Here is an 18220-nt window from a genome sequence, read left to right on the forward strand (position 1 = left end):
ATAAATAGGATTTATTGGGTTATGTCTCCATTTAAGGTGGTAATTTTCAGTCTATACAATTCTCATCCTCTTCCCGACCAGCTGCTTTCTAAGGAAAGCAGGTTTTAGACTTGTGCTATATTTTAAATCTTTTATACTTATTCTGCAAGATTTACCAATAAAAGTATCCTCTGGAAACCAGGCATCAAAACACAACTTATGGCTAGATCGGTTGGCCTGAGGACAGGTACTTGTTTGTCTTCACTGAATATTTCCATTCAGAAAGCAGTTGATGGCAGTCAATTCCAGTGTTATCTATGTCTTCCATTATTTTTAAACCTCAGGAGATAATTACAGCCTTCTGGCTCTTGCAGTGTCAGCTGATGTTATTGAGCAAAAGACTTTTTTGAACAGCAAGTATTTTTGAGTAATTGGGACACATTAATCTAACAGTCCCCATCTATTTTATTATTATTTAAATAGAGTTTAACAGGCCTGCAATGGAAAGATCAAATTTAGTGTTTTCTTAACAAGGCATTTGAATATTGTTAAAAAAAAAATCTGTTTTCTTGTGGTAAACGTTTTAACTATAATGAATTTATTGATAGCTTGCCTGACTATGTAACTGTCATAAAGCAAGAGAAGACGCTACAGTAAGAGGCTGTGCCAGTGAAATATTATACGTTATATATAAATGTATATTAAATCATCTAGACTGTAAGACCACTGAGGGCAGGGAATGTGAATGTGTTTGTTGTTGTATTGTACTCTCCCAAGCATTTAGTAAAGTGCCCTTCACACAGTAAGAGCTCAATAAAAGTCATATGAATGACTTCTATAGTTGTCTTTTTAATTCCTGGAATCTGAACAGAAATCCTTTTAAACTTAAATATTTTAAAAATTGTCATCATCAGTATCATCATCATCAGTTTTCATAAAGAGTTTTCTTCAAAAGTTACTATATTTGTGTATGAAAAGTAACTTGGCATCTGAAACGTATTTAGCTGGGGAATACTTGTATCAATCTAGAAGAGAGAAGCTGACTGGCTGCCATATTTGCTAATCACTTCTTATGAATTAGTTGTTGATTAGGATGAAGACAATCTTCTTTGAGCAGCAGATTTCAAGTTTTTTATTTTATTCTTCCTTCCCAGAGAATAGGCATTGAACTGAACACAGACAAACTTCTTTTTGGACCAAGTTTGTGGCCCAGTTTATTCATCCTTAAGTTTCTCTGTGAACTCTGATTACCTTCCTCTTAATCTATGCAGATCAGCTGTTCCACGTGTTAGCCATGCACATGCGGCTCTACAGCATTGACTCTGCCTACAATCCATGGAAAAAACTGACTCATTTAATGCCGGATATGAATTCACAGTAAGTGTTGGGACAATCCCAAAAGAAATCCCTAATAGGTCTGTGCATATGATCTGTTTTGGAACAAATGTCCTGTTTGTCGCGGGCGTGGATGGAGTGCTGGGAAACAACCATACCAAACAGACCAGTCTGCCTTCCACTTGCATACTGAAGGACAGCCCCTATACAAAATTAGTGTGCTGGGCACAGATCAGTCACAATCTTACTTATATACACACCCATCGGCCTGACAGTAACGTGAAGAGCAAGAAGATGTATTATGGAAAAAAGAGGATGAGACTATTTACATCAACTTGCTAATGCCATGAGTCCCCATTTTGAGATTAGCCTCTCACAGACTCAGATGGTGATGGTACTTAGCTGTCTGTTAGAAAGGAAGGAAAGGATCATTGCAGCGGTACTTCCCCAAAGAGTTCCCCCAAAGGTAGGCAGAACTTTCCCAAGAAATCAGGCCAAAAATGGGGTGAGAGCTAGACTGCAAGACCCAGGAATGAATAGGTAGAAGTGGTGGTCTTGTGGTTCAGTATTCAGCCCTCTAATAGGAGCTCTTAGAGAGGGTCTTCCACAGTAGTTTAAAATTATTGAACCTTAGTGATATCAGAGTCAGGGATGCCCTCATATGCTAAGGTTAATTGCACGTCACTTCCTGCTTTAGTCAGAAAAGCCATTACTGTGTCAAATGGCTTTTTTTTTTTTTACTATTCATTCTTATTCTAGTCTTCAACCAGTATTTCAGTCATTCTTTGAAGTTGCAGTGCCCATATTTTATAGGCAATATTTTAGATTCTTTTCTCATTTATTTTCCTTTTCATTGTTCACTTAGTTTTTACTCTATGTAACTTATGCACACAGTAAACTCTCAAATGATTGAATGAATGAAAGAATCAATCAAAGAGATAATAATGATGGTATTTGTTATGTACTTACTGTGTGCCAAGCACTGTTGTAAGCGCAAGATCCCTAGCCTGGTCCTGGCCATTACATCTGGAAATGGCTAGGAATTAGAGAGCCTTCAGGGATGAAAAGGCAAAGCCAATTTTTCCAGGATATGTATCTCATGGCATTCACCATACTGTGGCCTACTGTATACATAATATTTCAAAAGTAAGCAAACGAAATCACTGAACAAATTCCGTGAGAGTCATAAGATTATCTAAAAAAAAAAAAGCTAAAGGAGTCACTTTCAGGAATGATGCTCTAGAGGTTATGTCTTAGACTTCATCACAAAGTTTAACAAATTAGAGATCTTTTAATCGTAAATAGGGAGAGAATCCCCAAATGAGTGCCTCCATGGAAATCTGTTAAATGAGCCCCTGTTATTCTAGGATTAAATGCAGTAGGTTCTTGAGATCTGAATTCTCCCTGTGCCAGTGAAAAACTGTGTTTTTCACTAGAAAAATCTTTTATTTTTAAATGCAGAGAATCCTAGTTAGATTTTGTAAAGACTGGGATCTTGCTTGATATTGAGGAATTCATATGAGCTAAATATTTCATTACTATTAGCTTTTGGTCTATATGGCGGGATCTGTATAGCCATGGGAAGATTTGACAATTAGCTTTGCAGGTAATTCAAGCTACATAGTAAATTATATGGGCAGAACTAACTAATGAGTCTTTTTACATTGATCAAATTAAATCAATCATATTTATTGAGCACTTACTGTATGCAGAGCACCATACTAAACACTTGGGAGAATAGAGTATAACAACTGACTTCAGGGCTCTTCACCATTCATTCCCCCTGTCTATCTACTCTTTTCACCTGCTATTTCTCAGCTCATTCACCTCATTCCTCCCAAGCCATCCTACCAGCTGTACCCAGCTCTTATTTTTCCCACCTCCGGTTCTTCACTCATGCTGTTTTCTCGGTCTGGAGCTTCTTCCTTACCCATATCAAACAGATTGTGAGGTCCCCACATTGAGAGCCCTCCTATAGGGCCACTTCCTTCATTAAGCTTTCCCCAAAATGGTTTCCCAGCACCCTAAGCTATACAATCCATCGGCCAATCCATCATATTAAGCCAATTTAACCAAGCTTAATATGATTAGACACCAATATTATGTATTATTTCCAGTGGATATATAAATCACAAGCTATTTTGAATTTAACAAATGAATCCTACAGTTTGGTCATTTTCAATTTGTATTTCTCCCTGCCTTTTTTTTCCATACGTCATGTTTCCCAACATCAACTGAATGACGGTGATACATCAACAAACTCAGGTTTATCAGAGAAAACTTTTTTGCAATACATTAGTTAAAGTATGGGGATACCAGCTATATGGCGGATATTTGAAGCACTAATACATGTCAATAAACTAACGTTATCAGTTTAATATTGTTATATTAATGGAATTCTGGAAATTTCTGGCTTTAAATAACATGAGTACAATTTAAAAAATAAATTCACTAGGCAAATATCTCTACTGCAGCACCCTAGATATATTTGATTCATTTGCAAAGAGCTTGCTCTAGCTGCATCACGGATCCTATTTTTAGCTTGGAAAGTATTAAGTGATACAGTAGCGCAATCTGATAGAAGGTCACATTTGTATCAGACACTCTCACAGGCATTGAGGATTAACAGTATAAATAAAGCTTAATTTCCATACATATTCTAAACAGTGTTTGTAAGTACAGTTTCAATGTCATAATGGAAAAAGTTATGGAGCTCTTGATGAATGACATAGCAGTTTTTAAGTACTTAATCTGCTGCAATGCCTAATACAGGCCTGAACAAATCTTTTTTTTAACTGAGAAGAAAAGCTGTAGACTATCTGTTTTATAGAAATTCCTTATTTTGAAGTCTTGACTATTTCAAATTACTGTGCAATGAATAAATTTTGCAAATATTGTTTACCTGTTCCTCCATTTGCAAAGACTTTTGCCAAAATATGATTTTGCCAAGAACTGCCTTGTTATTATCTGTATTCGCGTATTCTTGATCCACATGCACACCTTTGGTATTTCACCGAAAGATTATGATGGTGTGCCATAATTTTGTTCGAAACCCTTGTCACCTGAAGAAAGAAAGTTGAACAGCTGTGGAGAGGGGGATTTTTTTCTTCAGTCAAATTGTATTAATTGTCTTTTCGTGTTTCTAGCCACCTGAATGTCGAAAAGGGCAGTCATCACCATTGCTCTTACAAATATCCTTTGCCTACTCTCAGAAACTGGATTCTGTACTGGATAGGCCTTTGTTCACCCTCAGCAGTGGCAGGGCTTATGAGTTTATGCGCTTATGTGCTTACCTAGAGAATGCCTTTTAAAAGAGAGAAAAGGATGAAATGACCTAGTTTGATTTGGTCACAAATATTTTGAATCATGTGCAAGTATGTGAGTGTCTTCAAGGTGTACCACACCATCTCCTGTAGATAGAAAATAACTTAATTCTCCTAGATCTATATCAGGGAAGTTAAATAATGTCATAGAAAAATGTATGTTGATAATTAAAAATCATATTATGGTTTCCACCGATCGTGTGGCCTAGTCTTATGTAAAGGTGTGGTTGGCAAGACAGAGAGTGATTGACATTGGTAGGAATTAACCCGGTGCTATAAAGATTCCTAGCCATTTAAGATATCTTGGAGTAAGGTCTTATAGCCATAGGACTATAGTGAAATTCAAAGTGACTGCCAAGGTTACTGTGCGAGGAGCATCAGGGAAATTCAGTCATGTTATTAGACTTTCCCTTTCCAAATATTCAAACCTAAAGCACACAAAGGAGTTTAATTTCAAAGTGCAAAAAGAGTAAAAGGGGAAAACTAAAGTCAAGTTACATTATAACTATGATCCCTAACACATACGTTCCTATGATCTTACAGACAGATTTCTTAAGATTTAAAAAGAGGGGTATTCCTACCCAGAACTTGGCAAGATATATCTCCAGAGGCAAACAGGGATGGAAAAGAAAGAGAAGGAAGCTAGCTCTGAGTTTTAAAAAAAAAGCTCCACCTTCTTGATTGGTTTCCATTTCCAGATGTTTCTGGGGAATGTAGGGTTTTTGTCTTCTGGGAAATGTAATTCCCTTAGGAAGGTTTTCCTATTTCCCTTTTCTATTTCCCTTTCATCCATTAGTTCCTTCTTCCAAATAAATGTGATTATTATGACAATTTGTACTTTCCAAATGCTGACTAAATTGTTCCTAATATTAGCTGATTTCATAAAGAAAAATGCTGTATTTAAATGAATATAGTCAGTTGTGCCATGATTCATGTTTTCATTACCCATTTCGGGAAGAATACAGCAGTAGAATTAGGGAGCTTTCTTCCAACAGTGCACATCTTTCTGGGTAGAATGCAGTGCGGTGTCAGAAGAAACAGTTGTTCATATCCACAGGTATAATGGAAATATTAGCTGATTTCATAAAGAAAAATGCTGTATTTAAATGAATATAGTCAGTTGTGCCATGATTCATGTTTTCATTACCCATTTCGGGAAGAATACAGCAGTAGAATTAGGGAGCTTTCTTCCAACAGTGCACATCTTTCTGGGTAGAATGCAGTGCGGTGTCAGAAGAAACAGTTGTTCATATCCTCAGGTATAAGCATAACCTCGCAATTTCTTCTCAATGCAAAGTTCTTCAACAGCAAAGCTCCTGTGTTTTTTTAATTGGATCTTATCACTATTATCCCAAAATTAGTTGAGCATTGATGCTCTCTACCTTTAAAATATTAAAATACTTTCATCTGTTCAAATCTTTTGATATAGAGCAATTTGTTTCCACTTTTGGCCAATAAATCTAATATGGTTGTCCTTCTGTTGCTTTAAAGTACAACACAGTTTATTATTAGTAACTATGTGACCTTGGGCAAGTACTTAACTTCTCTGTGCCTCAGTTTTCTCAACTGTGAAATGTGAATGAAATTACCTGTTCATCCTCCTACCTTCTCCTACCTATACTTTGAGCCCCGTGTGGGACGGTGACTATGTCTGACTTGGATAACTTGTATCTAACCTAGCACTTAGAACAGTGCTTGACACACAGTAAGTGCTTAACAAATACCATACAAAAAAATGTACAACAACAATAATTGGACTTGAAAAACTTGAAAAATTATTTTCTTCCATTAGCTATTAATGGTTAAAATTTGGTAACTGTTTTGATGTAAAGCATCTTAGCTGGAGAAAGTTCAACACCGTGTTCATTTTCCAGTGTCCCTTGACTATAAATCATAGCTAATATTCATTTTCTCAAAAATTGGGCCAGCTAGTTTGACCTTCCTACCAATTTTGGCAGAAGTAATAGTTTTGTTTGCCCGAATTTCTAGGGAACAGGCTGAATTTTAGCTTTTGGATTTTCAAAGTTTCATTTGTTCATTTGATTTTTTTTTAATTAAGAAGAGGAGAAATGGAAAAGTATAAAGTAGTAGGAAGTTGTTAATATGCAGAGCATTGCACTAAGCACTAGGAGAGAATCTAGAAGTGAGAATTAGACATGGTGCCTATACCCTAGGGGGCTCACAGTCTAAACTTTGGTTTATTTTTACCAATGTCATTTACCACAGGAATGTTATAGGTGTTTCATGTCATATCACTTAAGCCATTTGAATGTTAGTAGGTTGTTTTCATTATAAGAATAATATAAAACTGTTGTCCAGATTACATTTTCAGGGGTAGAAAACATAAAACAAATAGTACATGCATAGGACTCTAGAATCATAAGAAAACTGGGACAAAAATTAATGACAGGGCCTTGGTTATTAATAGGGCCTTGATTATTATTTAAGAGGAGATATGTATGGTGTTGGAATTCAGTCTTTATTTTAACCCCATGATCAAATTCATGAAATGAAAACTGTTCTAAAACTAGAAGATGGATTTCAGTGTCAAAAGTGATTTTAGTCTCAATTTTTCAGATTGGGCAGTGATGAACAACCAGAGGTGCCAGTGCTTTTCAGAGAAGTTTCATCCCTATTGCTCATCCAGATCTTAACAATGCCCCAACCCCTTCGTAAAGGTATGTTCTTGAAAAAAATAGAAATATCACATTCTTAGAAAGAATGAGTTTAAAGAAGAGTTCTGGTGACTGTAGAGGAACTGTATAAAAACACATCACAGTGTGTTTGATACATCCTGAAATAATGATTACATCTTGTCTTCAGAAGGTAGCTTTGAAGGGAATATTTTGTTGTAGTTTGACAGGCTTATCTTTGTCTCCTATCTTTATACCTTATCAGTCAGCCACTACGGAAAAGGCACAAGACCTTGGAGTGGGGGAAACCACTAAGTGCTTTTTACTGGAAAAAACACATCCTCTTTATGACCTTCATCTGTTCACCATAGAGGACAGTGCAGTATTTCATGTTGAAATGGCTGCCTAAAGGTGAAAGATAGTCATTTATTTTGGTTTTAAGAATACAAACCATGGCATCAGTAGGAAATAGGAGGTCACCCACAACAATTTTCATTGTGGTGATATGCCAATAATATAAACATATTTGTTTGGCACAGTTTATTCATTGCGGTTCTTGCTGAAGTTGTAGCTCTCAGATTCCAGATACTTTGGAAAACAAATGTTTAAAACGTTATGCATGGTTATTGTTCACTATCTTCTTCATGTCTTCTTGGAAATGAACTTCCATAGTAAAATGGGGCATTTTCTATATCGTTGTTCCCACTTGGCCTAGGAAGCCATTGCCTTGAGCCTGGTAGCCCAACAGTATCAGTTTTCTGCTATTCATGAATAAATTTTCACAGTTTTAAATTCTCAAATGTCCTTTTCTGTTTCTTATGCCTTTGAAATGTATACATTCATTCAGTGGTTATTGAACATCTTTTGTGTGCAAAGCATTGAACCAAGCTCTGGCGAAGAATTCAGTAGAGACTAAATAAGATTGGGTCCCTTGCCTTCAGCGGGCTTCTGTCAGAACCACGGGATTGGCATGGCCCATGAGGCGAGATTGAATACAGGAGAGACCCCAACCGACACAATAAATGTACCAGAACATTGTCGTCGAAGGAGCCACGCTCTTGCCCTTTGCTGCACAGTCCTGGCTGTCCAGAGTCCAGTAGATTTGACAGTCACAGTCTTCCTTATGTTCTGAAATCAGTGACAATATGCTACCGTTGAATTTGTCCCTTCGCCTTGCTCCACTAAGGCACTTTGGAAGCCCCTCCGGTTGACCTGGAGGGAAGGAAGCACAGGTCCCAGGTGGCGTGGCCCAGTGGACTGGTGGCATTGGAAAGTCAAAGCAATGCCCTGCTATTGCTGCTCCAGTCTCTGCAATTTGAAATTGATGTTCTACGGTAGGGCATCAGTTCAACAATCTGATTTAAATGGAAACTCTAATTGAATAAATGAAACAAGTGATAATGATGAAATACTGGTAATCAAGAATAGAAGCAAAGCTTGAATTCAGGTGGAATTCGATATAAAAAAGTGTGAAGGGACTCATGAGTATGTAGTATGTCAGAAGAGAATACTGTTCTGTAATTTACCCATCTAACCACAAAGTTTGCTTTCTGTGCAAGGAAATGCTATCACTAGTGAGATTTTTCCTTGTGGCAGAAATGATTCCTGGGTGACTACCAGCCACTTCCACACTGTGCATGTATAAAGACTGCTTTTGGCTAGGTTGTTGAACTAGTTTTATTCAGTGCTTGGTGATGTTTTTAATTCTGCCTCTTGCCATCCGTGCTCTTGCTGAAGCCACTTATCTAGAATAACCATTTAAATTCAGTCCCTTTTCTTCTTCCATGTTTGATGCATCCACCTCGTCTCTTCTTTTATGGTTTAAGTGGCAAGGATCATGTGTTCTCTGTAGCTGTCATCGTTACCAAATTGGTATTATTCTTGACATCGAAGAGCTTACAGTACAATTCTGATAGCAGTGATCGAGGCATGTAAAGGTCATATAGACAGTGGATAAGTATATACACTGAATAAATGATGACTAACAAATTTGCACGGAGCCCAGCTGTCTTGTCTGCAGGTCCTTGACAGGTAGCAACTTGCCCAGGAAAGCAAAGCAGCACTGAGCTGGCAGTCAGCATCATCACCAACAGCAGGCCCCCATTTCCCTGTCCCCAGATCCACTTACAAACAGTGCCGTGCATTCTGTGCACAGGATTCAACACGTGGGCATCACATTCTTCCCCTTCCCCAATGTGAATCTGTAAAGGCAACCCTAGGACTATGTAAGAGATTGTTTATTTTAAGTGTGAAGAAGAGAAAGGGATAGATGGTAAAGTGCATGTCAAAATGTAGTGAGTAAAGTCAGAATAATGGGAATTGGGCATTCTGGGTCCAGGAGGAATTTTGGCCAGGTTAGACTGGTGCCGAGTCAAGCCCTTTTGTGGTTCAGATGTTTCAGGTTAGGGCAGCTGGAGAGTTACCATTCCACAAATGCCGGGCTGCTCTTGAAAGTGCTCAAGCACTCCTCATAGCAGCTCAGGGGGCATCTGCACAACTCACAGTGGAAGTGAGTCTTCCCCCATTTCCTGTTTAGTCCAGGCCAATTTCTGGTGCAAATTGGGCACCAGGCGTGGACCAGATCCAGCCCCATATTCCAGCCATGCAGGGTTTTAATTTATAGGGATGATATGTATGCTTTATTAAACAGACTCTGGAGGAAAACTCTCCCAATTGGAAAAAAAAAATCCCCAAATCAATTTTCTAGATTAATTCATTTAAAAATGTTTCTAGAGGAGTGCCTGTTCCTTAACTTAATTATAGAGTTGATCTCTTTCTCCCTATTTCAGTCAGTGGTATTCACTGAGCACTTACTGTGTGCAGAGCACTGTACTCAGTGCTTGGGAAAGTTAGGCTTTCCTTTTTGATTCCTCTCTTGCATGCTCACTGTGCATAAAGAGATCTGTTCCCACATCTGCTATATGGCACTAAGGGGGTCGCTGCTTAAGCACTTCAAATAGGGTAGGAAGCCAGAGGCTCCACAGTCTGGATTAGAATGTGGGCTAGAATTTTATTTACATTGATTCATTTTAAAAATTGTACTGTCCAACCAGAAAGCTCCATAATACTTTCGTTTACTTTTTCCCTGCTGTCATAGGATGATTAAGATATTCTAATATCATTTGCCGCTTGTCTTGCACTGTGCTATGAAATTGTAACCTATATCAGGAACAGTGAAAGGAACCCTGTTTTTTATGTTAACAGAACAGTTCTCAGTACTTTGGTTATAGGCAATGCTATTGCTCTGATATTACAATGGAATTCTACTTTTTTTTTTTTGCATTTAAAGTTAAGCTCTTCTTCTTTCCAGGAAATAATTTTCCAGTAAATAATTTTCTGAATAAGATTTAAAACTCTGCCATATGAAATATATAGATGCATTTTGCAGTAGGAACATATCTAAGTTTGAATTGTGAGCCTGTTTGGGCAGGGGCTATGTTTGAGCTAAATTTACAGCAGTGCCTAATACAGGGTTTTGCACATAGTAAGCATTTAGTAAATACCATTACATTACTACCACCAGAGTTGAGTGCATTTTATCAGGAAAACATAGACTTCAAGTTGCCCTTCAAATGTAGCTCTGGGAATCACACTAACTGCCTTATTAACTATTAGATGGATTTAGTATCTTTCCTCAATCCTGCATTGATTGAGGCAAAGTAAATGCTATTATACCATTCAGGCTCTTCATTCTGTGAAGAAAAATTGATCTGAACCCATCCCAAAGAGAGATCACTACAAATTGAGCTTTTTTAAAATTATTATTACCAAAGAGACTTCACTGTGGAGGCCAGAACATTTATGGGCTTTAGTCACGTCAATTTATAAAGGGAGGACTAAGAGGAGAGACATGTAAACTTTTGTACCTGGGTGAGATTTCCAGTATTGTACTTTTTGATCATAATTTTTGAGCTTGTTTTCATGGCAGTAAAATTAAGGACAGACTTCCCCTGGCTCCCACCGTCATTAGCACTCTGCCCTGTGGCATCAGGAAGAGGATTAAGAGGGGTCCAGAGGCTACTGGTAGAACCCATAGTAGACAGAAAGATATTAAATAGCAATAATGTGAATCAGTGGTATAATTTTGTGAAATTATCAGAAATTATTTGCTTACTTGATTTTTAAAAGATCAAAAAATCATGTATACAAATTGTGGAGAGATTACTTCACCACCTGAAATATGCAATTCATGAGTTAGGACAGGGGTACCTAATTAAATTGCCCTGTAGTGTAGTTAGGGGAATACAAATATCATTTTCACTTGAAACTCTAAGGGAAAATTTTGACTGAGTAATAGCTTCCAATTTTTCCAGGAGCCTGCCATAACATCTTTTGTTGTCATTGGTGGCAAACCTCCATTTCCAGAGACATGGCTGGAGAAAATAAATTTGAACTACCCTTAACTTTTCACTCAGCCTTCTGCAAACTCTTTTGAGCATTTCATCTTAGTAGTAACCTTGATCTGCTTGTTAGAGCAGTTGTTTCCTAAGATGGTGTGAGTAGGATTTTCTCTTTCATTTAACAGAACAGATAGCTCTCAATCTTGCATTTTCTTTTGAATAGTGAATGAAAGATTGTACTCTGATTAACTGTATTGCAAATTTTGCCAGATTCCAGCCTTTAGCTCCTGTATTCATATGCTATCCCCATTCAGTTGGTGGTTGTCCTTCATTTTCTCTTATCCATCCTGACTTGACAATGGAGAAGTTGATATTGCTCAGTCATTGCTAAAACTTTGCAACACTAATAACTGTGTGGTATTATATAATGGATTTGCCCCCACCCCCAAATTTATTTTCTTTCATCTTTATGGTATTAGAAGGAAATTTTCTTTTCATACAATTTAATCACCAGACTTTGTGTGTTTTACAGGGAAGCTTTGAGTAATTTTGAAAAAAGAGTAGTTTAAAATCTTTGAATATTTCTTGGATAAGTGACTTGACTGAAAATAGATTTGACATTGTCAATCTCAGAAGCTAGAATTGTGTGTCCACCAAACCTATCATTGCTTTCATATATTAGTGTTTTTTTAATTTTGGCCTCCTTTTTTCCAAACAAATTTGAGTTTTAAAGTGAGTCAGAGTTGTGGAAGACGGATATTCCAACTGGTTAAAATGCTTTCCAGTTGAGACCTTTCCATTTGAGCCTAGTGGGCATACACTTTTATTTCATTTCTTGCCTATCTTGAACTTGATATTGAGCAATGGAATATATTTCATTTTAAGTTGCCAACCCAGTAAAAATTGAGTTATCTAGCTGAATCTGGGTTATGATTCGGTTCCCTTTTAATTTGGCCCGAATAAGAGGAGCATGCAAGTTTTCATTTCAGAATCAAATTTTAATGTGTAAAATAGATTTTACAAAATCTATCAGAATGATAATAATAGGCAACTGTGGGGGACACAACAGTACAGTGGCTGTTCATCAGTTTAATACTGGACAGTCTGGTTTTCATCAGGTTTGTCCATTTTCTGGTAGGGATTGACCCTGGGGGCTTCTATGTCCAGTATTTTCAGACCCCAGTCTCAGTCAGTCAATGAGGGGTATTTCTTGAGCACTTGCTGTTTGCAGAGCCCTGAACCAATAGCTTGGAAAGTAAAATACCACCAAGTTGGTAGTCTCCTTCCCCTCAGGGCTGTGGTTTGGAAGTGGCACCCTTGTTCAGAGGGGCTTGAAGGGGAATGCAGTGGCTCTGGAGCATATGCGAATGGGTGTCTGGGATTCCCCTGGAGAAGCACGCTAGGGTCAGGAGAATTTGGTGTATTTCCACAGAATGGCGTACGTGTGACATCATCATGTTCTATTCTGTACAGTGCTGTTCACACAGTAAGCAATCAGTAATTTCATTCAATTGATTGAAAAAGAGAAGCAGCGAAGCCTAGAGAAGCAGCACAGCTTAGTGGATAGAGCACAGGTCTGGGAGTCAGAAGGATCTGGGTTCTAATTTCGGCTCCGTCACTTGTCATACAGCGGACAAGTCACTAAACTTGAGCAAGTCACTAAACTTCTCTGTGCCTCAGTTACCTCATCTGTAAAATGGGGATTAAGACTGTAGGACATGGACTGTGTCCAACCTGATTAACCTCTATATACCCCAGTGCTTAGAACAATGCTTGACACATAGTAAGCACTTAAAAGTTACCAGTATCATAAGAGAAAAGAACAGCAAGAAGGCAAAGAGAGTGGGAGAGACTGGAATAGAAACTGGAGTGAAGCACAGAGGATGGACAAGGATAAGCACATAGTACAGTGCTCCAGGATTTAGTTCAATGCTTGACACACAGTAAGCACTTAACAAATACCATAAAAAAGAGAGAAAAAACATGGCAGGAAAAAGGAGCCAGATGGGAAGCTGAAAAAGATTTATATTTATATGAGACCATGAAAATATATAATCAAATATGAATATTTTCAAGCTTAGAGAGTTTTCTCTATTTTTGCTTATTTCCCTAAGGTTTTTTCTTCAATATCAGTTTATCAGTTTGTTGTATTTATAATCCATCTGTAAAATTCTAAAATAAAATTTTTGTTTTATATATAATAGTTGAATCTTCACAAGGGGTTGTTTTTTTTTTTTCTCCCCCCTATGTTCAAACACCCTCACAGAGGACTTGAAAACATAATGAACCAGATCCATCATACAGGGAAACTATTCTCTTGGTATTAAGTTAGGCTCTTTGAGAAGTTCATTAATTCTTTCAGGCGAGTAAGGTAGTATTCATTATCCCAGCGCACTAAATGACAGGCTCTGTTGACCTGAAAGAGGACATGTGTACTTTCAAAACTAAGTAATTTAAGGTCGGTGCACAAATCTTGGACTTCAGCCTGGGATATAAATGCTTGTCCCATTGACCCGAGCCCCTGTTCCTAGCCCATCTGCAGAAGAGAGCACCCAGGGCGTAACCGATCATGAAACTGCCACCACAATAGAATGACCAGTTACTCCTACTCCATCTCTCCTCCCAAACACATTCCGTCTTCCTCCTTCCCTCTCCTCCCCCTGCCCCCCACAGACACATGCACTCACCCTTTGGTGGAGTGAGTGTTTTGCAAAACTGACCCTGGCTGTTGTTCGTCGCAGTTCGAGTTTGTCCCCTTCAACTTCAAGCTAAAACAAATGGTTGCAGAATGGAAGTTTGCACCATTATTGTTTTCTGCGGCTAAATGGAGGGCTTCTTTTTCCTCGGTTTCTTATTCGATTGCAAACGTATGTTTCCCAGTTGTAATTCTCGATGATGTCATTCGCTGGTTATGTATCGAGTGATTTCGGTATGCTGAGCATTGTACTAGGCACGTGGGAAAATACGGTACCGCAGAGTTGATGATAAGCTTGCTTTAGCATTTCCGTTACTAGATTATAGGTTAGAAATACAATAGGTGCCTAAATTGCGAGTGACTCGGTGACGATCTAATATAATGAAGAATTAATACCTTTCTCTTTCCTTCCTAGAACACTTTACCTGCATTGTGAAGGTTCTTTTTACATTACTGTATACGCAAGCTCTTACAGCCCTGTCGGTTAAATGCAGTGATGAAGACAGGTTGGCCTGGAAGGATTCGGGGATGCTGAAAAAGGTTAGTCACCTGTTTAAATAATTTGGGTTGAATTTTTTTTTATAAATTATGACATGTACAGATTTGGTTAAGATGTGGGCACAGCCAAATAAAAACAAACATTTCGAAGTAATTGTTTTTTAATAAGTTGCTGCAACTTTATTGTAGCAAAACACCAAATATAAAAAGGATGATCGTATTGGCAAAGCAGCCTACCTTATTAGTGACAAACACTCCTGGTGAGGAAGGTAAGAACAGATTACCCCTAACTGGAAGAATAACAAATTGTGCCTGGTGCTAATTGTACTTTCAAAAGTGAACTTGTATATTCCCACGACCTTCCTACAAGTCTCATCATGATTGTTCTAAATTGTTTGATCATATTTCTTGAGTGCTTACTGTGTGCAAAACACTGTACTAAGTTCTTGGGAGAGTACAATATAACAATAACAGTAATAATCAGTCTTTCATTCCTGTTGAACTGAAATTGAAAGCCATGTGTATTGATTAAATATTCCACTTAGGCTCAGGTGTCCACTCTCCCACAAAGGTTATCGACTAATGTGCGTGGTGATCAAAAATTATAAATGTTTAAAAAATTTTAATATTGTATTTTTTTTTCCTCAAATGAAAAAAAACCATAAAGGTTAGTTAAATACAACCGCTGTTTAAAATATACAAACAGACGACCATGGGAACAGAGAAGTTACTCAGTGGGTCATGGCAAAAGAGAGGCAATTCTCTTCTGTTGGATTTGTGAGGAAGGAAAAAGGAAGGGTAATGAGTATTGGGTGGATTAGGTTATTTTGATTGGTTTGCCACAATACTTAGGCCATCGGAAAGGACACTGGAGTTCCCAGGGAGAGAGGGTTGGGGCCTGCCATAGACCCAGAGCAAACCTCTTCCTGTCCCCTGACATCATGATAGTAAAGCCCTGTACCCCAATGGAAATGGCAGTAGGAGGAAACCCATTGTCAGAATCATTGGAATTTGGTCAAACCAGTATGACCCTGCTAGGGGCGGTGAGGGTCAATCAGTCAGTTGATGATGAAACAGCTTGGAAAATGCACAGATTTGAGAGACCAAGGGCCTGGGTTCTCATTAGTGTACAGTGGCTGGCACATAGTAAGTGCTTAACACATAGCATAATTTTTATTGTTTAGCCATTTGCCTGCTGCAGGACCTTAGGCAAGTCATTTAACTTCTCTGTGCCTCACTTTTCTCATTTGAAATATGGGGATTCAATATCCGTTATCCCTCTACTTGGACTGTGAGCCTCCTGTAGGACAGGCAGTATGTCTGATCTGAGTCTAGTGTATCTACCCCAGTGCTTAGTACAGTGCTTGGCACTTAACAGGTACCACTGCTATTGTTAATAACATCTCTAAGTACATGGGGAGAATAGCAGTAGCAAGACACACATTCCTTGCTGTCCAGGATCTTATAAACTAAGAGGGACCCAAAAAAAAATTTACAAATAATGGCGGCAAGAGGAAGAACAAGGAAACTGTAAGGAATACAAATATGTCAGAATGAAATACCCAAGTAAATAGTTGGGTATATTTCTGTATATTCATATATATAATACCTGAGAATTGGAATAAAATATATGTGCAAGAAGTGGGAGGAAATGAGAAGTGTTCCATCTAAGCAGTTTTTACTGCTTTTGATTGTGAATTGCTTATTATAGCCTATTTCTTTTTCTTTTTTTTTTTAAATGTCTCCCCCCCCCCCCCCCCCCCCCAGCTTTTGAATGTGAGCCCCTGTGAGCCTGAAGCAAAGCCCACGTATTTCTCAGTGGTTATTTAGTGTTTGACACATTTGTAAGTGCTTAATAAATGTTGATCGGTAATTGATTCACAATTCCTGAAAAGGGTTTGCCTGCTCACTTGGCAAGTCTTTAAAATAGAGAGTGAAGAAACAGATGATATAGACAATAATGCAAAATACAAACTGTATTTGACTGCCCAGCAAAATCCTACAATCATAATGGAGTAATTCTGTTCCGATTAGGTAAAATGACTGTAACATCAAAATGCCCAACCCGTTAAGATTTATTTTGCTTTCAGTGAAGTAGATATGACTCCTATTTTGAGGTTTAAATTTCTGGTACCTGACAGTTTGCTTTTTTCCTTAGTGTAATTTTATTTGCAAATTATGAGTTTAGGGAGGTCCTGGAAATATTTTGTGAAGGAAGTTCAAAGATGACATGTATTCTATTGTGACTTCAGCGTTACTTTTGAGGCATGTTAGGGGGTTACATTTTTCTCTTCCTTAAAAAAAAAAACTTTTCATAATTATTAATGCACAAAAAAATACCAGGCTTAGTTACTGTTTAAATGTCTCATCCTTTGGAGGCTGGCAAATTATGAAGAATTATAATTTTGAAAAAAGTTTATTGACACCCATGGTTTTGTACCAGGTTCATTCATCTGCCTAATTTACTAAAATGAGGCCAGGCAGCAAATTATACAACAGTAAATTTGGGCCAGAAAGAGCATGAAGCATTACAGATAGTTGCTGCCAGTTTATATTCCTTCACAGCTTGATAAATGTTAGTATTTTTTTTACCCTTCATAAAACACTGGTACAATGAACCAAAGTGTTATCTGAACATATATTTGAAGTGTTTTGCCTTTTATCTACATGAAATATTTTATTGTGGACAGAGAGACTTATGGCAATCTGAAGATAGGTTTATTACATTTCATAGTAAGGTTTTTCCTCCAGTAATATGAAAGTACCACATTCAGTAATTTTGTGTCAGAGCAAAATACTTATGTAGGGAAATTCACTAAGAAATATAACTGACATACTGAAAAATAATTTTGTTCAGCCAGCATGCTGCTGGTTTGCTAAAAGGAAAAATTAACATTTCTTCTATAAGTCTCATTGCTGTGTATTAATGTGCTTCTTCTGGAAATAGCTCTTCATTAAATATATCTGGTAGAGCCTATTAAGAGAGGGTTGTAAGCAGTGAGACTAATAGAACAGATTGAAACTATGAAATCGATTTTTATATGTAGGCTAAAGTTTGAAATACTCCTGAATGTTGATGTATTGCTGGGCAAATGATCTTTGGACCAATCTCTCTGACCTACTCAGTCTTTGTTAGTTCATTTTTTGGATAACCACAGGGGTGGCAAATTTTTCCCAAATGTTCTATATAAGCAATTTTTTTTACAGTTAGTAATGTTATTTTCCTTCTTCTCAGAATACATGTCACTCAGAAAAGTCATGGGAAGTGTTACTGAGTCATGTGATTGGTGAGCTATCTAAGGGGAAGCTGTACCAAGAAGGAGAGACCGAAGAACTTGCAATGGTACATTTTTTCCAACAACCGGAAATAAGACTACCGAAAATCATTGCTAAATATTTTCCCTCTGTAGTTTTGTA

The 18220-nt window shown here is 37.7% G+C and overlaps 1 protein-coding gene across 4 annotated transcripts in view; it reads left to right on the forward strand.

Moving 5' to 3' along the window:
* Positions 1–18220, forward strand: part of UBR3 (ubiquitin protein ligase E3 component n-recognin 3) — a 122548-nt gene that overhangs the window by 93362 nt on the left and 10966 nt on the right. For all 4 annotated transcript variants that reach the window (XM_029071480.2, XM_029071482.2, XM_029071481.2 and 1 more), the window contains 4 exons: positions 1251–1356; positions 7215–7315; positions 14721–14845; positions 18039–18146. In XM_029071480.2, the coding sequence (XP_028927313.1) occupies positions 1251–1356; positions 7215–7315; positions 14721–14845; positions 18039–18146 (440 nt within the window). The remainder of the gene's footprint in view (positions 1–1250; positions 1357–7214; positions 7316–14720; positions 14846–18038; positions 18147–18220) is intronic.

Source organism: Ornithorhynchus anatinus, chromosome 9, assembly GCF_004115215.2.
Source record: "Ornithorhynchus anatinus isolate Pmale09 chromosome 9, mOrnAna1.pri.v4, whole genome shotgun sequence".
Taxonomy (NCBI): domain Eukaryota; kingdom Metazoa; phylum Chordata; class Mammalia; order Monotremata; family Ornithorhynchidae; genus Ornithorhynchus; species Ornithorhynchus anatinus.